The sequence below is a fragment of the Tursiops truncatus genome, chromosome 4 (genome assembly GCF_011762595.2).
Source record: "Tursiops truncatus isolate mTurTru1 chromosome 4, mTurTru1.mat.Y, whole genome shotgun sequence".
Taxonomy (NCBI): Eukaryota; Metazoa; Chordata; class Mammalia; order Artiodactyla; family Delphinidae; genus Tursiops; species Tursiops truncatus.
Genome location: NC_047037.1, coordinates 25,959,882 through 25,984,284, shown reverse-complemented (window position 1 = coordinate 25,984,284; position 24,403 = coordinate 25,959,882). Strand labels below are relative to the sequence as shown.

The following is a 24,403-nucleotide window of genomic DNA, read 5'->3' as shown; positions in this document are numbered from 1 at the left end:
GGGAAAGGCATCCTGGCGTCCAGTAGAAATGTGCAGGATCATCCCTTCTGCCTCTGCCTGTTGCCAAGGGTGATGCCTAGAGAGTGGTCACCATCTGTGATCCTTGGGTGGAGCCATCCTAGGGACACGACAAACACAGAGGATGGCAGAGAGCCCGGAGATGGAAAGATCCTGACTTCCTGATGATGCCTTTGAGTTGCTGAATTAAGCAACCCTGCTGCAGCAGTTCCTAGCACTGTGACTCATGTGAGAATGTCGATGGGTCCCTTTGCGTTAGCAGGGTTTTCTGTTACCTGCAGCCAAGCCATCTTCATAGATATATGAATTGTTTGGGATAAAACAAAAAACATAACTCAAAAAGAACAAAGGGGGGCTTCCCTGGTGGCGCAGTGGTTGAGAGTCCGCCTGCCGATGCAGGGGACACGGGTTCGTGCCCCGGTCCGGGAAGATCCCACATGCCACGGAGCGGCTGAGCCCGTGAGCCATGGCCGCTGAGCCTGCGCGTCCGGAGCCTGTGCTCCGCAACGGGAGAGGCCACAACAGTGAGAGGCCCTCGTACCGCAAAAAAAAAAAAAAAAAGAACAAAGGTTACCCCGGCCACGTCTCATTTATATCACATCTAAGAGTGATGTTCATCCTGGTCAGTGATGAGCCTAATGCCATTAATCAGGAGTGTGTGTGCTTGTTCATCACAGCCCCCAGAGGGAGCCCGCATGGAGAGGACCCATGTTCTTTAGAGCTAGTGGTGAGTTCTAGTTAGGGGATTGCTCTGGCTGCTTTAGCAGAAATGACAATGACTTTTTTTTTTCTTTTTAATTTTTATTTTATATTGGAGTATAGTTGATTTACAATGTTGTGTTTGTCTTGGGTGGACAGCAGCCTGGTTCAGTTATACATATCCACGTATCCATTCTTTTTCACATTCTTTCCCATATAGGTTATTACAGAAATAACAATGACTTTAAAAGATTGTGAGATTGATTTTTCTTTCCCAAAACAGTTTGACCTGGTAGGCAGTTAAGGAGATGGATGACCCATGGGGTCATCCAGGGTTCTTCTCTGTCATCTACAAGGATGTTGTCTCCATGGGCATCGAGAAAGCTGGCTCACCACCATGCCAGGGTGGGGGGTGGGGGGAGGGAGGAAGGGCAGAGCCGGGTAGTGTAGGCAGCCTCCTTTTGACCCAGCCTTGCACATATTACCTCCAGTCACAACTCATTGACCAGAACCTGGTCACATGATGACAGCTAATTGCAAGGGAGTCTGGGAAATAGCTATCTCTAGCTGGGTGGCCACATGTCCAGCTAAAACCTAGAGGATTCTGCCAGTAAGAAGGCGAGAATAGACACTGGGCGACAGTTAGGAGTGTCTGCCACATACGTGCCCTCTACGGTGAAGAGGAAGGAAGTGACCGAGGCAGAGTGCTGGCGGCCACTCTCTGGTTGTGAAGCAGGGGTGCGTGCCGGGAGGGCCAGGCTCCCTGAGCAGCCTGGAGCCTTGTGCTGGTCGTGACCTGCCCTTGGCCTGTCTTCCGGTCAGACAGGGGACTTGAACCAGGTGGTGTTTAAAACCTCTTCAAACTGACTTGGTCTGTTTGCCGCAGTGCAGGCATTTATCTCTAGGGTGGGCACGGAGACAAGGCGGCAGCGGGGTGAGGACCCCACGTGTGGGTGGTGGGTATTAAAGCCATGAGAGAAGTCACTGCTGACACTTACTGAGAGCTTATTAGGAGCCCGAAACTGGGCTGTGTCCCTTACAAGGATTAACCCCGTGAGCCTTACACACCCTGTGAGATGGATCGTTCCCATTTCATAGATGGGGCAGCTGTGGCTCAGGAAGTGTCAGAGCAGGGCTCTAGACCTGGCCAGCTGACCCCGGAGCCCACATACTTAACTCCACGTCGTGGGAAGGAGGACTGGGGCCTGCAGTGGGATTTGTGGGGTGTGGCCAGGTCATAGTGAGCCCGGAAAGCAGGGCCAGAGAGCGCTGGGCCTGATGCTGCCCTTATCCAGGGCCAGCTTCGGGCGTGATCTGCAGCGTTGATTGCTCCCCGCCCCCGACTGGTGACCCCGTAGCCAAGGAGGTGGGTGTTGCCACTCCGTGTCGCATCTGGGCATGATGCTGTCTTCGGTTACACCATCCCTCCCCAGCCCAAGGTAGAAGACAGGCTGTCCTTCAGGAGGAGAGCAAGGTGGGTGAGAGAGGCGTCCGGGAGGGTTGGTGTGAGGCACAGCGCAGAATGTTCCAGGGGCGGCACGTTGCGTGGCTCTCAGGCATCCTTTCAAGTGTCACCCCTGCTGAGAGGGGCAGGGAGGCCTCAGGGCCTGCTCCTGTCCTGTATTCCCAGCAGAGGCTGGTGCTGGGAAGAGAGAGAGAATCCCAGCCCTAGAAAATGAGGGTCAGTCCACGAAGTAGGCCTGTCCCTCAAGCTGGCACTGATTGGTGGCCTGGCTCCTGAGATCAGACCCCTCCCCTTGCTCCAACCTGGAGGTCAGTGGCTTTGGGCCCTGAGGGGACTCCGGGAAGGGAGTGGGCATCAGTGGGTGAGCAGTCCAGTCCCTTGGTGGTGGGATTCCTTGGGGTCCATTGATAGGTTGGCCTAGGTGGGGGGAGTGAAGCCCTTGTAGCCACCTGCCTGTTGGCGCTGGGTCACAGGCAAGCTCCCCGTGGAGGAGCAGACCCAGGTGAGGTGAGGGCTCCCTAACCCAGCCCTGGTGGGGCCTCTGGGCAGCCGGCTGTCCCCGGGTGCGGCAGACTCACTGCAGGTGCAGCTGTGGGGTGGTGCCCGGACTAATCCGCCTCCCCGCTCTGGCTCCTCTCACACACAGAGATACAAACCCTCCTAGAGTCAGGACAGTCTTCCATAGTGCAGTTTCTTTGGTTCGTTCCTAAAACGCACATGTTTTCCTAAAATGCAGTTGTGAACCCGTCAGCTCCAATCCGCTCTTGAAGATTGAGCTCAGCTCGGGCCCAGCTTTCTCCACAGGAAACAGTACCACCACCCGCTCTGGGTCTAGGTGGGTCCCCTCCCCTCCCCCGCTCTGCTCCCCCATCATGGTACTGGTTTCACAGGCCAGATGTTCTATTTACTCATTTCTCCACTGACCAGACCGTGAGCTTCCTTTTTTTTTTTTTAACACTTAAATTTTTTTTTAACCTCAAACATACACAAAAGCACGGAGGATCATATGATGTGCCCTTAGGATTCATCACCCAGCTTCAGCAATTGTCAGCAGTTTGCCAATCTTGTTTGAGTAATTCCTCCTTGACTTTCCCCCGCCGCTCCCCCTTCCAGAATATTTTAAAGCAATTCCTAGATCTCATATCCTTTCTCTCATAAGTACATTTCAGCTGTGAGCTTCAAGATGGCAGAAACTGTGTCCTGTATCCTGTGTCCTCAGCACTTTCGATGGTGCTCAACACATATTGGCTTTGGGGAAATATGTTGTTTTGAATCAACGGATTGACTGGATGGGTGAATCGGTTTCGGCCTTCAGAACCCAGCCTGCAGGTTAGCTGGAATTTGAATAACTGGAATGTGAATGACTGCCGGGAGCTCACAGCCCCCTTGGTGCTGTCCAGGAGGTCTGGAATCTATCAGGCTCTCACTCATCAGACTTTAAGGTTGGTTTATTCTTAGCCGAGCGTCTTTGATTTTGCAATTCGACTCCACTTTGAGGGGACCTTGGAGAGGGAGGATTATGAAGATGTAGCTTTTACCTTTGCTTGGTTCATATTTCGTTCACAATTATAGACTCGAGGGCTTTTCTGTTCATTATAATGCTGGATTTACTTAGGCCAAAATGATTAAGACCGAAAAAAAATATACCAAAGTATAGAATACATCTAAAGCATTTTCTTTCATACCGTCTTTCTATTCCTGGTAATGGTATTTTAACTACACATATGAGATAATTGAATGCATATTTTTCTTTCAAATGGTCATGCTCACGTTTCAAACCCCAAATTCTGTACACTTTGAAGGGGACTCTGAGACCAGAGTCACCAGACGTGGCATTTCCAGCTTTTACAAGGTGAAAATCAGGCCAGGGCTTGGGCTTTGGCAGTCTCTGGTGGTAGAATGGTAGCTTGTAAAAATGCCTTTGATATATTCCTTTTTCCTCTTAATTCAGAAATGGTATTTCCCATAATACAATAATGGGAACTGCCTATTTACTGGTGCTTTTTTTTCAGAATTACATTCTAAAATATCTTCTTTAACTATTCAAATCTGTTGTAAAGTTGAATTAAGTTAACTGAGTTTTCTGTTTGCATATTTGTTTTCTTTCTCACTGCTTCATCAGGGATTCAGAGTAATAATTCTATTTCTGGATATCAGAGATTTTCACCATGTGGGTTTAGCAGTGGGAACTAAGGCTGGGCCCAGTAGACATTTGATGAATGGTAACTGTTAATGTGTTCAGCCTGCAACATGAAACAGTGGTTTCCACGGAAGTATTTACAGGGATTGGATTTGCTCATGATGTCATATTGAGTCAAGAGCATCTTGCATGGAAGGTGATGGGACCTGAGAGATGTTTGACAGTTAGGAGAGGTGGGAGCTGTACTGAAGTAGGTCGCCATCCCGCAGCATCTCACCCTGCCGATGTGGCAGTGACTCTTCCTGTGGACTTTGCTTTCTGGGCTGTGAGCAGGCTGTGGGGTTTCTGCTGTGGGCCCGGTCCTGGCTGTCTCTTGGCATGACTTGGACAAGTTCAATGGGTTATCTGGGGGAGCTGCAGTAGATCCCAGGGGTGTGCGTGCTCCGAACTCCTGTGGAGGGAAAATGCAGGAATATGACCGGAAGGAGACCCAAGGAATGCTTGATGTCTTGAGTGGCTGAGAGCCTCCTCGCTAGGGATGGGAAAGGAGAAAGGGTCTCTGGAGAATGGGGCTGGAGCTTGGGCCAGAGAGACGGAGAGAGCCCGTTGGCTGGTAATCCTGTCTTCTTAGGATGTGGCCCAACAGAAGCTGAGACAGATGTTCCAGGCTGGAAAACCTGTGGCAGGGCGGGACACCACAGCTGAGTCAGCCCCAAGGAAGACGGGCATGGTGGGGCGGGCCAGGAACGGGCTGCAAACGTGGCCGCCCGCCCTGACGGATGGGGCTGGGCTCGTGAATAAGGCAGTGGCCCGTGGCCAGGGTTTGGAAGGGGAGCCGCAGCATGGGGCAGAACAGCAGCTCCGGGAAAGGTTGACTGTTTGTGTTTAGTTGGTGGGCAGAGGTCTGTGTGACTCCTCCAGAGCTGGGGGTCACACACAGCACATCCCTGCTGTGTGCCAGGTGCTCTGCGTATTATATTTACTCCTGCTCTTTATTTTATTTTATTTTTTTAATAAATTTATTTGTTTATTTATTTTTGGCTGCATTGGGTCTTCGTTGCTGCGCGTGGGCTTTCTCTAGTTGCGGCGAGTGGGAGCTACTCTTCGTTGCGGTGCGCGGGCTTCTCATTGCGGTGGCTTCTCTTATTGTGGAGCACGGGCTCTAGGCGCACGGGCTTCAGTAGTTGTGGCTCACGGGCTCAGTAGTTGTGGCTCACGGGCTCAGTAGTTGTGGCTCATGGGCTTAGTTGCTCCACGGCATGTGGGATCTTCCCAGACCAGGGCCCGAACCCGTATCCCCTGCTTTGGCAGGTGGATTCTTAACCACTGCGCCACCAGGGAAGTCCTACTCCTGCTCTTTTACGCTCTTATCCCTAATCTTATTTAAAGATCAGGATCCTGAAACTCGGCAAAGTGAAGTTGTCAGGAGGACACAGAAGAAAATAGCGGCAGAGCAGGGAATTGACACAGATATGCTGGTCTCTGAAGCCTCATGTTTTCCACTATATCAGGGCTCCCCGGATCTCTTCCACTGAAGAAGTGAAGAAACACCCCAGGGCGGAGCCATGCACCGGGTTCTCACATTGGGGTCCTAGCTCCAGCTGCAAATGCAAACTTCAAAGCCATGTAATTATATCGTTATTCTTTAGCCGTTTAAAAAAAAAAAGAACAGAGCGTGACCTTCCTTTCCAAGTATTCTAGGAAAATTAGCTCCAGGAGAAGGCATGTATGTGTTTATCCCAGGTTCGGTGTTAATGTGCTGCCCCCTTCCCCCTCCCCCCGGCCCCTAGGCTTTGTGCCACCAGGCTGGTCCTAGCACAGTGGCAGTAATGAGATTCTGACCATTATTTGCCATTTGCAGTCTGCCAAGGGAGAGTCAGAAGGTAGGGGCACCAGAAACCCAGAACATATCAAGGGGAAACGGTGCGTGTCCTTTGATGGAGGCCTGTGTCATCAAATGAAAAGCCACAGATAACGTGGAGACGTCAGTAGCCCAAAAACTAAAAGCACTACGGCAGTCATGTGATCCCAGCCATCTGGTTAACCCAACATATCCTCGGTATTTTAAATCTGGAACTAAATATAGCTCCTTTCGCCAAAAGCCCTCAGCATGTTGAAGAATGTAGATGAGATGAAGCTTTTGTCTAAGATGAGGATATAGGGATCTGGCCCCTGGCTTAGAGTTTCCTGGTAGAAACCCAAGGTATTTTCTCTTTATTGGATCAGTTAGCTTTTGCTTTACAGGTCTCCAGCTCCCCAAACTTAGTGGCTTAAAACCTTTACATATTTGCTGTGATCTGGGGGTTGGCTGTGCAGTTCTTTTAGTCTGGGCTGACTCTCCCGATCTGCATCTACAGGGGGTAAGGCTGGGCTGGAGGGTCTCGGATGGCCTTGCTCACGTGTGTGGTGATTGGCAGAGAGCCTCAGCCAGGACTGCTTGCCTTGGCCCCATGTGGTCTCACATCGTCCAACAGTTCGCGTCTTCACACGGTGGTCTTGGTGTTCTAAAAGCAGCCAAGGAGGACAAGCCCTAATGCATAAGTACTTTGCATGCCTCTGTCTGCAGCTCATTTGCTGTCGTCCCATTGGCCGAAGCATATATACCTTGTCCAAGCTTAGAGTCGGTTTGGGAGGCATCTACACAAGGCCGTGGGCACAGAAAGGCATGAACAGACTGGGGGCCGTCACCGCAACAAATCAAACCTGTCTATGAGCCTGAGATTTAACTTAGCAAAAACAGTTGTTTCCACCTGATGCCCACCTGAAGACGACTCTGAACCAGGCTGTGACTCACCCTCCTGTAAAGAGGCAGTTCTAGTGGCCTCATCTGTCAGTAAGTGTGGTGGAAAATCTCTCGAGAGCCTGGAGGCAGGAAGTGCTTAAAGGTCAGACCCAGCCCAGCACCAGAAGAAAGTTCTCACCACCCACACCCAAATGCAGGGCAACCAAGAGGCAAGTCTGGTTCCCCAGCTGCTAAAGCAAGAGACACCACCAGGCTCAGAAATCAGTGGTGGGTGGTTTCCCCCGGGCAGCAAGGCTGCATCCCAGGCCCACAGTGAGAGGCTGAAGATGGCATCTGAGCCAGAGTGACAGAGGGACGGGTGGGGATGAGAACAGGTGACCATTTTAGCACTCACATAGCTGGAGGAACCAGCAAACAGGTTGAGAAACTCTTCCTCTTTCCCAGGAGGAGGGAGGAAGCAGCAGAGTGAACTGACAGAAAATGAGTAGGTAATGAAGCCATTTTCATTTTTTTAAAAATTTATTTATTTTATTTATTTATTTTTGGCTGCTTTGTTGCTGTGTGCGGGCTTTCTCTAGTTGTGGCGAGCGGGGGCTACTCTTCCTTGCGGTGCGCAGGCTTCTCATTGCGGTGGCTTCTCTTGTTGCAGAGCACAGGCTCTAGGCGCGCGGGCTTCAGTAGTTGTGGCTTGCAGGCTCAGTAGTTGTGGTGCATGGGCTTAGTTGCTCCGTGGCATGTGGGATCTTCCCAGACCAGGGCTCGAACCCATGTCCCCTGCATTGGCAGGCAGATTCTTAACCACTGTGCCACCAAGGAAGCCCACATTTTCTTTTAATATTTATTTTATTTATTTATTTATTTTCCTTATGTTTTTTGGCTGCGTTGGGTCTTAGTTGTGGCACACGGGATCTTTGTTGAGGCAGGAGGGATCTTTTCGTTACGGTGCGCGGTCTGCTCAGGTTTCTCTCTAGCTGTGTCGTGCGTGTTTTTCTCTCTCTAGTCATGGCCACGGGCTCCAGAGCGCGTGGGCTCTGTAGTTGGTGGCACGCGGGCTCTTTCGTTGAGGTGCGCGAGCTCAGTAGTTGCGGCGCACAGGCTTAGTTGCCCTGCGGCATGTGGGATCCTAGTTCCCCAACCAGGGATCGAACCCGCAACCCCTGCATTGCAAGGAGGATTCTCTACCACTGGACCACCAGGGAAGTTCCTGACAATCATTTTCTTTTGAGCGTCTACCATACGCTGAGGATTGTACTTAGCCTCACAACATCCCCAGGTAAATTAGTCCCAGTTTACAGATGAGGAAACTGAGTCTCAGAGAGATTAAGTAACTTGGCCCATGGTCGCCGAGCTCGAGGTTCTGACCCGGCTCTGTCTGCCTCCAGAGTGCCGTGTGCCCTTTCTCTGCACGTGCTGCCAATGTGGTCCCACAGAGAAGCATCTTCAGGCAGCAAGAAAAGCAGAACCCTCCTCACAGAACTCTGAAAGGCCCCAAAGGCCACCTGGCGGGCAGGAGCACTTGAAGATGTTCGTGTAAAGGCAATGGAGCCCTTCCAAAGGTGGTATTAGCCTCAAAAGAAGGTGGTAGCATAACAGAAGGGACAGGAAGGCATGAAGGAAAGCCCCAGGATATTTATTTTGGGGGGAACAGGGACACCCAAAAGGAGACATTGCTCTGAACCTTCTCCACATTCTGTGATCTCATCTCCATCCACACACCCCACTCACCTTCCCCAAATTAAAAGGATCCCCTCATAAGAAGGTCATTGTAAAGTAGAATAAATCCAATCGGGAACGACTGCGTTAGTGAGAGGGTTCTGAAATCCACAGGCTGGTGAGCCAGAAGCAGCCAGCCGTCCTCAGGTAGCAAAGAAGCTGGCACACGCCAAGAGTTAACTTGTTCTGCGTAGATACACGGGTTGCAACTAGAATCAGTATGTGGACACGTGGGGATGACACTGTAAGGCATAAGAAAGAGCTTTAGAGGCACAGATCTCATTTCGTATCTTGTCATCACCACTTAATAACCTCGTGCCCTTGAGCTTCGATTTTCTGCTTGCATGTTAGAAATTACCAAGCCTGTCCTCAGGGCATGTCACGGGAATCCTAAGGGAATGGATGGTTTTGAGAAGTTAGAAGTTCCTGGTTCCCAGAGGAGTGGAGCAAAGGTTGGAAGCTGCCCAGGGGAGGCTGCTCCGGGGGAACACTGACATTCCACCCGGGTGGGGTATATTTTGGAAATACTGGCCAGTGTTTGCAGCTGAATGTCGGTGCCTTCCATGCTCATCCCTGCGGAGCTTGGCCAGGCAGCAGAACCTGTCCAGGGTGAGGGGTAGAGAGACTGTGACTTGGATTTGACTTAGGTTGTTTTCCTTTGGTCGGGGAGGGGGACGGTTGCTGTTGAACCATCAGATGAGCATTGCCAAGGACACCCCCAAGGTCAAGGATGTGAGAGAGTAGACTGTGACGCCTCCCAGACACCCCAGGCAAGGAACTCGCCAGCCTGGATCAGCGGCCCAGAGCCACCCAGCCTTGATGCTTTACATCTGGGATTGGGGTTTGTCGACATGAAGGCTTCACCGTCTTTGTTGCCTCAAGAGGGAACAGCTACAGAGCCACAGTCAGATGGACCCACATCCTGTCTCTCACTGTGACCTCAGCCACCTTGGGGGTTCAGTGCAGAAGTCCTAGCCTTGGCCTCTCACCAAGTGTAGATTCTGGTGAGCTGCTTTCAGGGTCTGTGGGTGTCCTTGCAAACACCCCCAGGGGGAGGCCATGGGGAGTTTGAGTTTTGGAAACAGAAAACATTTATTTGGGGTCCTAACTATATTAAATCCTGGGTGGGATCAACCAGGGTTGTGTGTTGTTTTAGCCAGAAACACCAGAGAGCTTGTGGGGCTGGTGAGTCCCCACCAGGGCAGGGAGGTGAGTGTCCCCAGGAGGATAGATCACCTTGGGACATGAAGTACTGGCCCCTGGATAGGAGCGGTGACTAAAGGGACAGAAGCAGTGCTCATTTGAAGGTATAAATTGGGATCCATTTGTTAACAGAGTTGCCGGACGCTGGACGTACAGGCTCAACTGTGAGGTGCAAGTGTATTTTCGTCAGTCTTTTAGCCGCTGTTCTCTTGTGATAGAAAGTCTGACAGGTCTTTTAAAGGAGTGGTTTCTCAGACTCCCTTGTAGGGCTCTGGGTGTGGAGGTGGGTGAGTTGGGGGAGGGCAGCTGGGAAGCAAGAGACCCCAGGGCTCTGGCTCCTGCGTCGTTCCCTGCACATGTGCTCTCTTTTTTTTTTTTTTTAACAGCTTTGTTGAGGTATAATTCACATACCAAACAACTCACCTGAAGGGTATAATTCAGTAGCTTTTAATATATTCATAGAGTTGTGCAGCCCTCACCGCATTAGCAGGTGAGCTTTTATCTGATTGCTTTTCTATTGTATTTGAAGGAGAAAAAGATTCTGCCACTAAAATCAGGTTTGAAGTAACTGTTATAATCTTGCTGTGGTTAAGAACCTTTTGTGAAGAGGCTGTGCTTTTCAAGTTCTATTTTAAACCCCAATGAGAATCAGGAAATAAATTTGGTATCTAAGACTGATGGGGTGAAACCCATAGCAACCATTCACGTTTTTCACAGGAGGGACATTTAGAGCCTCGTTCAGCGTTTTTTTAAAGTCCTTTTGCACAGTTCTAACATGGTCAGAGAAAATTAGAATGGTGAGTGGGGCTGCAGGAAGACCCATGGGTGCAGCTGAAATAGGCCCAGTGGTCCAGGATCGGGGGAGGTCTCTAATTAGCAGATGTTCCTACTTGGCGAAGGAACAGATCATCGACACAGCCCAGCTGTCCCTAAAGGCATTAAAGTGGGGCATGAGGTAGTGATTGACATTCAGGGTAACGATCGAAGTTAAAGAAGCAGGGTCATTGTAGCGAAGTGTTCATCAGAAACGGTTGAAGATTTAGAAGTCGGGGGTCAGAATGGGGTGAGCATTTGCTGGTCCTTGTAAAGACTTCCTGAGTCTGGCGCACTGTAAGTGCTCAATAAACATCCTGTCCGTTTTTCTTTGGAAAGGCCATGCTGTAAAATCTCCTTCTCTCTTGAGGTCAGATAAACGAAGCATTCACAGACTGTTCCCACTTGTTAATTTGAAGGGCACCTTCTCAGCTGGGCTAGTTTGGGGGCGAAGACAACGGCGCAGGAATGTTCTCCGAAGGGGATTCACGCTTCCCTGCCGGAGGATGGGGCTAATTAGATTATTTCCGGTTGACAAACTTGGTTTTCCACCTTGGAACACATGTTTCTTGCCTCTCCTCTCTTCACAGGATGTGTTCCTGATTCGAGGTGAAACCATGAAGAGAAGATAAAACGAATAATAATGCTTTTCCGCAATCGCTTCGTGCTGCTGCTGGCCCTGGCTGCGCTGCTGGCCTTCGTGAGCCTCAGCCTTCAGTTCTGTGAGTGTGGCTGGGCTGGCGGGCCCGGCTGGGGGAGTGCTTCTCTCTGAAATAGAAGGCCCCATGGGGAGGAAGCACGTAGGTCCCAAAGCCTTTGTTCTTTCAGTGAACAGTGAGGTTTCAAACAACCCAGTCTTTTTATCGTTGGCCCTAGTGGTGGGAGGCTGTGATTCTGTGCCTGTGAGGAACAAGAGCAATCACTAAGCCTCGTGACGCGTTTTTGGCTTCTCCCTGGATTCCTAAACTTCCTGGTTATTCCTGGATCTTTAGTTCAGGTTCCCAAGGCGAAGACAGTGAGTGGTCAGCTCGTGTCCTCGTGCCAGGTCGCGCAGCAGAGGTGCCTGGCCCACCAGTTGGTTCTTTGGGGGTTGGGTGTCCGTTACTAGGGAGGGTAGGGGGATTAGGTCCCAGTACCAAATGCAGCCCCTGGGCAGCAGGGACCGTGCATGGGAAACCCCACATGGCAAGCACAGCTGAGGAAGCCAGTCCATGGGCCTCACCGCCTGCACTCTGCCCTTCACTGGGAGCCTGTGCTCAGGCTGGGCCCCAAATCTATGTGCCCCACTGCTCCCTGAGGGAGTTTGTCCTCAAATAACAGATCTGGTCTGGTACCTTGTTGGTTGTAACCCTTCAGTGGTGGGTCCCCGGGAGGCCGCTTGCCTTCCTGGGGCCCCTCTCTCACCTTGAACTTTACGCCATAGGCTTGTCGAGTGGCTTGGCGTTCTCTGCACATCCAGGTTGTGCTCTGTGCCCAGATCCTGCCGGCCCCTCCGCCTGGACTGTCCTCCTCACCTCCCTTCCATCTTCTCCTCCACATGGTTCACTCAGCCCTTTCTTTTTCAGGAACGTTCCGTGACTCCCTAACTGGGTCTGGGCTTCTTGGCTCTACTTCTGGGGTGCCCCGAACCTGCTCCCCTCCTGCACTAGCCTTGCGGCATCATACTTTTCAGTTCTTGTGTCTTTTCCATCTACAAGACTGTCTGCTCTTTGAGAGCAGGACCCACATCTGTTTCCCTCTTTATCACGGGAACCAGCATTGCCAACCACACAGGAGGTGTCTCAGGAATGTTTACGTGAATGAATGAACCTACACCTGCTCTGGAAAGCAGGCTGACCCTAATTCCCTGTCCTTCTGGTGCTGTGTACTTGAAGCCGAGAAAATATCTGGGCAATGCCGGCAATTGTGTTTTTGCTGCCACCTACCTGCCCTCCACTTCCCCCCTCACCCCGATGGGTGGGAAACAAGGGCTTGGCCTCCATCACCGCCTGGGGCATCTCTGTGAGGAGGTGGCGTTGCCGTCACTGTCTGCCTGATGGAAGGAAGGGCAGGTGGCTGCGAGAGCAGGATGTTCTGAGTGTGCTGGGGTACGTGGGAAAGACTTGGCATTTGGAATAAGTGGTTTGAAGGCAAGAGGCTTTGAGCAAGTTTCTCCGTTTCACCTCCAATCTGTGACATATTCCATGCACACATCTAGTGCATATGATAGGCACTTCTAACAGTAAAGAGAATTAAAAATACTCACTTTGTCCTTCCAGAATAGGGAAAGAGGTCAAGAGAAGATACTTGTGTAAAGTTTAAAGGTTCTCCAGATGGTTAATAAACTGTTTTTAAAAAAAAAAAAAGAATCTTTTCCAGAAAGTTAGGACTGTCATTCATTTAGTTGTTTATAACTTTTCATTAAAAACTTTCCATCCTGTCACTGGAGAGGTAGGATGTCACCATCAACCTTGATTGTTATTCTGAGACCCTGACAGGTTCTGAGACGTGAACGTGGGTTACTTGTGTTTGCTGGCTTTCTCTTGCATGAGGTGGTTTCCGCATCACTCAATTGGCCTGTGTGTTTCGCTTATATAACTCTTCTGAAAGTACCTTCTGTTTTAGGAGAGCCGCTTTTCAGCCGTACTGTTTTTCGGGAAAATTTTGCAGGGTAAATTGGCCTGCCTGGGTCTGAGGTCTTTATTCTTGAATACATTGGAGTTCGGGAAGACGTTAAGATATGAACATTCTTTCTGCTCTTCTGCTTCTAGGTAAACTGTAACTTTGGAATTTATTTCCGTGTGAAAATTGAGTTACATTGCTTTATTTTTTAGTTGCTTTATTGGTTGCTAATTATTATGGTGTAAGAAACTGGACTAATTCGTAATACAAAGGTGTCTGCTTAAGTAACGCTTATATTTTCATCCTTACCCTGAAATATATGGACTTCTTTCTTTACCGTTTCTTTTGACTTATTTTTGAATACCGGATTAGCTCATATAATTGTCTTAGGTGATATATTTGAGACAATCAAATAGAACTTGGTTTTCTCATGTTTTAAATGAACAATATTGTTTTATTTGTTTTCTGAAATGATTGTATATTTTATTTTGTCTTGTTGATAGTTTTCTTTTTCTGATGTTTTGAATATGAGAAAGTTATGACCCAGGTTACAATGAAAAAAATCAGGTTGTTTAAAAAAAAGCATTTCTTCCTCTCGGTACAGAAAGTGTGTATGTGAACCCACATATATTTATTAAGTGCTTATGTGTGTTAGATATTTTTCTACACTGTCGGGGTAGAGGTGGTAGGGAAAGGATACAAAAGAGATTAAAATACAGTTCATAGTTTCTCAAACTACATTTATTTTAAATGGTAGTGATGACTCCTTGTATGGTAGTAGACACTGATGAAAATCATTCATTTTGTGTTTTCAAGTCCTTGATGTTTTTGACTTTGGAAATAGAGGGATTCTGAAATTCCTGATATTCAAATCAAAGACGGGAACAAGTAAGGTATATACATCATTAGTTATTCTAGTTAAAATGTGTGCAAGTGGAAAAATATCTTCTCAAATTGAGGGACTCCTTCAGTGCGACAGGAAAAGACCACTGGGTTATGAAAACCTGTGGATGATTCGTTATTTTGCTGCTTTTTCTGCTCGTCTGTAATCGTCCATTTTCCTGCCGCGACCCACCCTTTCCTTCATGCTTATCCTGTGCTCATTTCACCACGTTCCAACCACCATTCCCCAAATGGCAGCGTGGCAGGAGCTCAGCTCGCAGACCCTGGAACCACAGCCTTGGGTTTGAATGCTGCTCTGCCACTTAGCAGCTGTGTGCCCTCGGCAGGTGTGGCCTCCTGGAGCCTCTGTTCCTTCTTCTGTAAAATGGAGTTCATTGTTGCTACTTTGAAACCTTGGCGTGAGAACGGAGATTTTGTGGGAAAACCCTTGGCTCGGGGAAGCACAGTCAGTGTAAACAGTAGAGTCCTGTCATGATATATCATCACCAGAATCCAGGGCTCTTGGTGTCCCAAAGGCTGCTTCAGCCACTTGTGGAGAGAGCTTTTGAAACAGTATCATGCATTTCTTTCTTTTTGATCAGAGTTCATTGGCCGTGATAGGAGTCAGTCTACACTGGGCACGTGTATCTTGGGCAGGGCCCTGGTTGACCAGAGCACGTTTCTAAGGGAGATGTCCAAGGTGGACTGGAAACGCAGATCCCCAGGTAGAAGAGGGGAGGGTTCACCTGCCAAAGTGAAAGCCAGAGTGAAGGCTGTCTTCAGTCTCTGAAGAGCCCCGTCTCTATCTAGTATCTGCAAGAGGAGTGAGACCAGCTCTGTGTGGCCTGGTGGCCAGGGAGACACATTTTAGTTAAGCATCAAGCGAAGCTTCCTGAATGTCATCGTCCGGGGGAGGTGGAGCGGGCTGTGTGCATACCCTGGAGCATCGCTCTATGAAGAATAGGACAGTAGCCAGGTCACTGGACCTGATCCCACTGAAAACCTCTTCAGACTCCGAGGTTTTGGGAATTTTATCTTTCCTTGTTGATCCAGTGCCATGAGTTTGCATAGCTTTGTCCTTCAGCAAACATTCCACTGTGTGCTGGGCCAGGGCTGGGCGTTTCATCTCCTAGGAGCCACAGGAGCTCTCTGTCTGGTGGAGGAGAATCCTGAGCAGATACTTGGAACACAGTGTACAATATGCTAGGACAGGAAAGAGGCAGCCCCACGAGGAAGTGGGAAAGAACGTGGACTCCAGAGCCAGACTGCCTGGGTCGAGTCCCTGTCCTGCCACCTACCAGCTATGTGAGGTCAGGCACATTACCTACCCTCTCCGTGCCTCGGTTTCCTCATCTGTAAAATGGGGATAATGAGAGTTCCTATTTCATTGGGTTGGTAAAGGATATTTATAACACACCTAGAACAGTTCCTGGCACGTAATAATCCCTCTATGCACGTTTGTTAAATAACATGAAGGAGAGATGACTCGTGACAGGGTGACACGGGCGGAGGAGGGACAAGAAGCCGATCCAGCGTAGGAGGGCAGGGAAGACTCATTCCCGGAGGAGGTGACATCCGAGCTTCAGCCTTGAGGGATGAGTTGGAGTCGTCCAAAAAGGAAGCTGGGAAGGGCATTCCTGGCAGATGGAGGTGGGTGTGCAAAGGCAGGGCAGGAGAGAGCAGGACCAGGTTAGTCACCGGTGGGTAGCTGTGAAGGTGGACAAAGGCCTAGGCCGCCTCCATCACCGTGTTATATCCTGAAAGTATGGGGAGCCACTGAAGCAGGGGAGACAGCGTATCATTAGATCTGTCTGGGAAAGACCACAGTCTGGTACAGTGTTTGCAGAAGGGCTGTCTCCTGAGCCCCTTGATTACAGTAGCCCCGGGCGTCTGTTAAAACGCGTGTTCCAACACCAGAAAGAGAGCACATCTGTGCCCCTCCCCAGAGAATCAGAACTGTGGGAAGAGAACTCCCTGGGGCTTCTAATGTACACAGAATTTGGGTGCTGCCCGTTCAGAGGCCGGTGGGAGGCTGATACTGAGATCCAACTCGGGGCCACTTTCCTCCTCCAGTTAAAGGCGGGGAGTGGCTCCGATGAAGGTGTTGGCCCCGAAAGGAAGGAGCAAAGCTGAGAGCATCAGGTGATTCTGTGGACTTGGAGCTAAACGGTCGGGCGGTGCAGCGGGCCCAGGGTGAAGAAAGAGAAGGGAGGGCCCTGCCACGCTGTGTAGGGCTCAGGTGGTGCAGCGGGCGCTGCCTTCATTCGCGCATCCACGCAGCCGCTCACACAGACGGCCCCTCCACCTGGCTTAAGTGTGCCGAAGGCCGAAGGCGGTACCCAGCGCACATTCTGGGAGGTCGCCCGTGGGGAGCTGTTGGCGGTGGGTGAGGAGGCCCGGGGAGAGCAGTCTGAGCAAGCGGAGAAGCAGGGCAAGCCCAGGCAGCCGGGTGGGAGCGGAGCAGGGCGAAGAGCTGGGGCCTCCGCCTGCTGCCCTTCGAGCTCGGCTGCTGGCATTTGCGGCTCCAGCTCTTCGTGGGCCCCCCCGAAGGTCCGTGGCGTGTGGTGGCGGGGATCTTGCTGAGGCACAAATGCACATAATCACAGCTGTGAGTGGGCACCTTGGGCTGTGTCCCACCCTGCAGAGCTGCGGGGCCTTGTCATTCTCTCTTCTCTGTCCCGTGTACATTTTATGGAGGAAAGCATGTGTCCGGGTGACGTGTGTAAATTTGGGGATCCGTGAAGATCTTGATATGTTTTGGTGGCAAAGGTTTGGGGATGCAACCCTTAGGATGCCAAGGCTCTAATGTACTGTGTATTTAAAAAACACAATAAGGTTCCTGCTGGGTTTTTATTTTGGTGAGTCGAAGTCCAAAAAACGAGAAATTTAAAATGAGGGCTTGCATTTTTAACCTAAGGGTTCATAGGATCTAAATAAATTCTTTATTTAGTATTTTTTTAATTAATCTTGATCCTTTTCTTGGAGATTTATTTTCTTTGATTTCTGAGAGTTTTAATGTTGCTTTTTCTTTGAATGTTTCATGGCCAGCTACCACATAGAGTTAAATATCTTTGGGTAGGAAGAATTCTGTAGGTAAATGACAAAATTAAGTCTGACAAATCAGCTTTTATCATAACATCTTAAGCTCATGTCATGGTTATTACTGGAGGAGGTGAGAGTATCGTGTACCACGCAGGCCCTTCCACGAACTAAAAATGGGACACGTTTATGTCCGTGGGTTCTTTCTAGTTTTCTTCCGGGGTGGGAACATTGTTTCTGTCTCTGTCTCTCTCTCTCTCTTTTTCTTTCTCCCCCACTGCTTCCCCCTCTCTCCCTCCCTTCCTTTCTTCCTTCTTTCCTTCCCTCCTTCCTTGTTTCTCATCTTAGAGAATTTCTCCTAAGAATAGACAGAGGACAGAGATGTATGCTCAAAGATGTTTATTGCATCACTGCTTATAATAGGAAAAAGGGGTAGACAACCAAAGTGTCCAACAGGAAATACTGCTGCATCCATTATACCATGTTTACATAGACCTGTCTATATTGACTTGGAAGGTTGTCCATAATATATCTACTAAAAGGACATGTGGTATTTGTGTGTGTGTGTGTGTAGTCAGCAATATTGATAAGAAGGGGAATCTCCCATTTTAGAGGAGAGGAAACTATCCAGGCTAGTTAGTAAAACTAGGAAGTGTTAGTAAAATGAGTCAGTGAATTCAGGAGAACATGTGCCAATCGCCAAGACTGTATGAGGAGAGAGACAAAGTAGGAAAGGAAGCTGCAGGATGTTGACACTGGAGTACCCACTGAGTGGAGCTGAGCCGGGGATGCAGTGGGAGTCTGCCCAGGTAGCGTTTGCACTGATCAGCTTGGGCCCCACTCCTCTTGTCTTGGCAACAGGGCTCCAAGCTGATGACATTAAACAAAAAGAAACTTGAAGTGAGGTAAGTGGTCATCAGAGGCAGAGCCGTGTGATCTTGGTAGCATCCCACCAGGGGGAAGGGGTTGGAGGGGGAGGTTTTTGAGACTGAACAGCAGTGAGGTCTTGGGGGACAGAATCTGAACCCCAAATAAGAAGGTGACATCAGGAATGCACACAGAGAGAGCTCTGGAACAGTCTCACCATCCTTCCTGCCAGCGTGGCCCCGGCACACGACGCCTCACTGGGGCCCGGCAGAGCCAGGCCGCCCAGAGTGGGAGGGACAGGGAGTTCGCCACAATGCAGGGCCCTCTCTGAATTAACTGTTTTGGGCTCCGGCATCACCTCTTGCCCTCCCTGTCTCCCTCCCTCTTTTTTCTGTATCATCTGAGGGGCTGGACCCCACTGGCCAGGGGTTTTGCCTCTTGGGGAACCTGGAACCCCGCTCTGCTTCTCCCCGGTCTCAGGTATCTAGCAGAGAGTGAGATGGCCAGTCTCCACAGCGTCCAGGTACCTGAGGCCCCCTTGCCCCCCGCAGTGCGTGATCTCTCACTGAGGTGGCCTCCCCAAGGCTCTCCCACCCACCTGATGGCTCTTCCCTTTGACCCTTTTCACAGAAGCAAATGACCAGCCTTGACCCACCTTTCTGAGCAGGTGGTTTGGTGGCCTCAGTGGGGTGCAGACCTTTGAGACACAGAAAACTTTCTGCTCTTGGGGAAGGGGGAACATTGTCCTTGGGCCATAGTGACCCTGTCACCATTCCCACCGGAGCAGGGACAGGAGCACAGTTTCACCTCTGGCAGGACATCCAGCCACACGCACACTGCACCGTTCACTTTGGGTTCTCTGGGTGGGAAGAATATATGTGACTCACTTCTTTTTATACCTTAGTATCGATGGCTATTTTAGGATGAACACGGGTTTATATGAATTGTAAAGATCCCTTTTCATTTTGTAAAAAGAGAAAAATCTCTTCTCGAGGGCGTTGACGTTGGAAACCTACTTCCAGGTACACTGAGTTCTTAGCCTGAGTTCATGGATATCTGCATTGTCTCACATGGCTTCAGGGGTGCTGTGAACCCCCAGAAATCAAATTTAAAAGTAAGTGTATGCAGTCCTTTTTCAAGGGTGAAGATCATCGGTAGCTCTTATCAGATTCTCAAAGGTAAGGTAGAGGGGATCCAGGCCCTGAGTTGGGTAAGGATGTCTGAGGTTCTTTTCGTAGCTCTGTTTGGGGACCAGTCTTGAACAATCTCTCTGATTTCTAGTCTCTGTCATGATTTGTCCTTGGTGCTCGCAGCATCTACCCCAGGGGACCCGGTTAGGTCAAGGCCAGTTACCAGTGGTCCCATAGGAGTGTGAGGTTTCCTGGCTCCTCCAGGAGTCCGCAGCTGGGCTCAGGCTCAGGTCGCAGTGGGTCTCCTGCCCCTGCAGTCTGGCCGTCCTGTGGACTTGGGTCTCAGTTGTCAGAAGGAGGTCAGGCAGGGAGGAGATGAGAGCTTGCAAACAGCCTAGGACAGAAACTGAGTCCTCAGCCGCATGAGGCCCCACCCTGTTGTGGGCTCTGGTGGTGTAGTTCTGGTTTTTATTTGAGAATTACACACATTTTTATATTCAGTGCAGGCTGGAGACAGAAAGGGCATTAAAGACGCCTTAGTGGATTGAGGAACACAAAGGGAATTGTGGGAATTACCTGTCAGAGCAAATCATTCTTCTTTGGCAGGCCAGTGAAGGAGAGAATTCAAGAGCCTTTTGGACTATTGGGAGGAAGAAATCAGAGACATCAGGTGACAGGACTAGGGGTGTTTAACTTATGAGAAGGCACCATCTTGGATAAGCAGAATTATTTAAGGGAGTTGTGGCCCCAGGGCTGACTGAGGACAGACTTGAATGGCACAAGGAAGAGGTGACTCTAGTCACCTAGGCAGGTGACCAGCCCGGGGCTGAGGTCCCAGCAGGCATGAGGCAAGCTGTGGAGCTAGGAAGGTGAAAAGCAGGTGCTGGGGCCACACGTCGGCCCCACAAGGTTCTTTGCCGGCGCAGTCAGTGGTGAGACCTCTGGGGCAGCTGAGCGCACAGCCGTGGAGACAGAAGTCAGCCAACACTTGCCCACCTGCCCTGGGACACCTGTGGATCCCTGACACCTGTCTGCAACCTGCCAGGGTGTCTGTGTAATCAGAGGAAGAGCTGACAGCTAAACAACAGCAGGATAACTAAACAACTAAGGCAGGGATGGCAGGAGGTGCGGGTTCCGAGGTCACCTGACTCCCTGTAAAACTGACTCTTCCACATGGGGAAGTTCTCTCTCCTGGAAAGGGCCTTTATTGACACAGTGGTCTAGTTGCCAGGTCCCATCCCTGGGGCCATCAGGATAGCAAGGGGAGGGTCCTGGAGGAGGGGCATGACCACGCCCACCACAGCACAGGATTGGCATGGGAGAGGAGCCACCCACTGAAGGGAAGGAGGGGTGGTGCCCTGATCCAGGCGTGGGCCCACGGTGCTCCGTCAAAATCTTCCTGTAAAGGCCTGCATACAGCGGGTTCTTCAGGCTAGAGCTGCTGGGAGAAGGCCAGGAAGCAGGTGGGTTCTTGTCCTCTGCCCTGGGCCAGAGCCCCCAAATGGAGTGAAGAGCTGGAGGCCGTGGGCACCGGCTTAGTGCCCTGGAGGAGAGGCACTGGCCTGTCTTCATGCAAGTCAGAGTGACTCCCAGGGAATGAGCTGGCTGCACACGCCTGGCTGTAACATGACCCGCTGACTGTGTGCATCGCTGGGCATCTGGAAGTAACTAAGGGGGCCCGAGGCCCGAGGCCAGACAGGAAGGAGCCCTCTGCCTAGCGGCCTGTGCTAATTAAGTCCTGATCTGACCCTGACCCTGGACTCTTTGTTTCTCTCCTTTCCTCTCTTCCGTGGGGCCGTCAATAGAATAAATAAAAATTAAAAGAAGCAAATCATCATTGGATGAAACATCTCTCTCCAGACACGTTCATAGCATTGGCTGCTGGGCAGAGACTTGCTGGTAGGCCGTATTTCACCTGAGGCTCTTCTCGAGCACTCTTAACACCCTCCCCAGCTGGACTGTAGGCTCCTGCAGAAGCGCAGAGACCGTAGCCTTTTATTCTCTGAAGACTTCCCAGCAGGTGCTCCATAAATGCTGAATGGCTGGATGGGACATGCATAAACGCCCGGCCTGGCAGGTCAGCAGGCCTGGCTTACAGGCTGTGGAACCCCAGGCCAGTCCCTTGACCTGCCTCTGCCTGAGGTCCATTGCCTGGTGGATGGTTGCTCTTCCTTGATGAAGTCCAAGGCTGGAAAAAGCAGCGTGGGCCAGTTGGCTCGAATTCTAGTCACAGCTACAGGGATGTCTGCTAATGAGGCACATGGACCCATCCTCTGCACGTTGGGGAGGGTGTGGGTGAGACGGGGAGGGCCTGCGTGAAACAGCACCTGATGGTTTTACTCTGTGCTTCTAAGAAGTTTGCTGGTTGCCTTTACGAGTGAGGGGGCCCAGGGAACCGCTTTAGAGGTCTTGTTCTCGGCCATTATTTGACATTGAGACCTCGCTGGCATCTTCGTATACAAGAAGGTTTATGGATGTGAGGACAGGATGAAAATGACAGTAGGTGAGATGAGCAGGTAAAGCAGACGTAAATGGGAGAGACTCGTATCCACGGGGTAGCTTATGAAGTGTTCTCTTCTGCTGGGAAATCGCACCACAAAGCAATTGCGTGCCCATTGGTGCTGAGTTAATTATGAATTAAAGGCGTCTCCTATTCTGTAATTCATGTTGGCCACAGTGATACTGGGGTCCCAGGGCACTCATCTAGGTTCATGGGGTTTTTTACACCTACATGATGAAACTTGTTATCCTTCCGTCTGTTTGCCTGCCCGCTGTTCTTCTGACGCTCCCACAGTCCTTTTTTCTTCTGAGCTGCTGTCATCTGCGCGGGATCAGCAGAGCTCCTAATTGTCCCGAGGGCATCGGAGGAGCTGGGGAGGCCTGCCAGGAGAAGCAGTATCCTGCAGCGCCAGGCCCCAGGCGTGGAATCTGCTCCCCAGCCCCCGAGTCTGCCCCACAGCCCGCTCTGAGATGAACAAGGCAAGCCCAGGACTCCTAATGGGCAAGTCAGGCAGCAGCCGGGGCAGAGGTGCCTCCAGCCCAGGTCTGCTCCTTTGCAGCTGACCTCTCCCCGGATCCCTGCGCGTCAGCCCCGGTGGGACCAACTGGACCGGGCTTCAGAGGTATCTCGATCCTGCCTGCTGCCTCTTATCTGCTGTGTTTGTCCTCCCTCCTCCTCCTCTCCTCTTCCCCGTGTTGCCAGCTTCATTTCGGCCTTTCAGTCCCAGCTTGGGTGTCTTCTCGAGGAAACCTGCTTGGACGATCCCCAGCCCCCGGGCTGGTCAGGTGACTGCTTTCCCTTAGTGTTCCCACATGAGGATTCAAGAAGGTATTTCACCAGAAGCATGGAGCACAGTGCCTGGCTCAGGGCAGACCTTTAATTCAACAAGTATTTATGGAGGGCCTTCCCTGTGCTGGTTGCTGGGGGAGTATAAACTTGAAAGAGGCGCAGTTCTGGCCCTCTGGACATTTGGGTTGGTGAGTTGATAAACTGTGGACACCTCTGCTTACATGTACTATAGTGTGAGCTAGGAGGGCAGCAAGAACCAGGTGGGCTCATAGAAGGGGGATGTCCAAACTACTTGGGGATTCGGGGTGGGCTTCCTGGAGGAGGTGACCCCTGGGATGCGTTATGGAGTTGGCCAGATCTGGGAAACAGAGGTTGGGGTGAGGTTAGAGGCATAAGCAAGAGGAGGGAAACATCCTGAAAAGCATCCTGTGGGAATGGGGGCAGCTCTGAGCAGTTCAGGACAATGAGAACCAAGGTAGGGGAGGGGACGTAGGGAGATGGAACTGGGGAGACGTCTCACCCCATGGCCTCTATGCATCAGAACTTCCCCTGATTGTCTGGCATCTCGAGGACCCTTCAGAGGACCCCACATGGACTGACGCTGTGTCCTGGTGACTCAGGAAGGTGCGAAACAGTGGAAGGTAATTTCAACAGCTAGTGGGCGAGGTTGACAGGCCCAGATGCCAGAGGAAGCAGCAGATAAAAACTTTCTGGATGGAAGGTTTCTTTACCTGTGGCTTTCAAACCATTGCTTCCTTGAGTTGCGGGTGGTTCCTATCTTAGTCTGTTGGGCTGCTAAATAAAAATACCGTAAACTGGCTGGCTTATAAACAACAGAAGTTTATTTCTCACAGTTCTCGATGCTGGGTAGTCTAAGATCAAAGCACTGGCAGATTTGGTGTCTAGTGAGAGCCCACTTCCTAGAAGGCATCTTTTTGCTGTAACCTCACATGGCAGAAATGGGGGTGGGGGAGATCTTTGGGGTCTCTTTTATAAGGGCACTAATCCCATTCATGAGGGCTCCACCCTCTTGACCATATCACTCCCAAAGGCCTCACCTCCAAATACCATCACCTTGGTAGTTAGGATTCAACATGTGAATCTGGGGGGACATAAACATTCAGCTTATAGCAGTTCCCAGGCGGCAGCCCCAACAAGCCTAACCCCATGTGCTCTCAGATAAGCCAGCAAACTGTGGGGACTCTGGGATGTGCAGGGACCCATGCCCCTCTGTCCCTGTGTCACTCATATTATTATCATGTCTCCTTAGCTTCGCTTTTCCCTGGCCCAGGCTCAAAGGGAGTCTGCCCACAGGCATGGCCAAGGGGTCAGAACCTGGTACCACTTTATAACAGAGCAGAGTAAAGGATTGAGGGGTGCCGCACAGCCGGAAGGGCTGGGTCATTGACATACTGCCTTAGGACATCTACTTCTCATCATTCTCTTGATCTGGCACAAATCCTCGCATGGTAAGTGACCTCTGGACACCAGAGCTAGTATTAGCAGTTCTGGGGCCTTCTAGCTGTTAGGAAGAAAGTGCCTCTAGGACCAGTCAACGGGCTAATCTGAGTTGTTGAAGGGCCAGCTCTAGCTCTGTGGTTGTTGTTTTATCATAAGTAATGAACGAAAATATGCTTATTGAAAAAAAAAGTATATCGAGACATTATAGAAATATGCATATATTTCTATACCTATAGAATATATGTAACATATGCTTATTGTTAACCCATATCTGCACATGTACGTGTGTGGATTTGTAAAACAATATAGACAGTTATAGAAAAACAAGTGAAAATACTTC

General features: G+C 50.5%; 1 protein-coding gene across 12 annotated transcripts in view; it reads left to right on the top strand.

Moving 5' to 3' along the window:
* Positions 1–24,403, top strand: part of PXYLP1 (2-phosphoxylose phosphatase 1) — a 67,675-nt gene that overhangs the window by 24,547 nt on the left and 18,725 nt on the right. For 5 of the 12 annotated variants that reach the window (XM_019934266.3, XM_019934265.3, XM_073803762.1 and 2 more), the window contains one exon: positions 11,385–11,516. In XM_019934266.3, the coding sequence (XP_019789825.1) occupies positions 11,438–11,516 (79 nt within the window). In that variant the 5' untranslated portion in view covers positions 11,385–11,437. The other 7 variants (XM_073803767.1, XM_019934270.2, XM_019934269.3 and 4 more) reach the window with 7 other exon arrangements.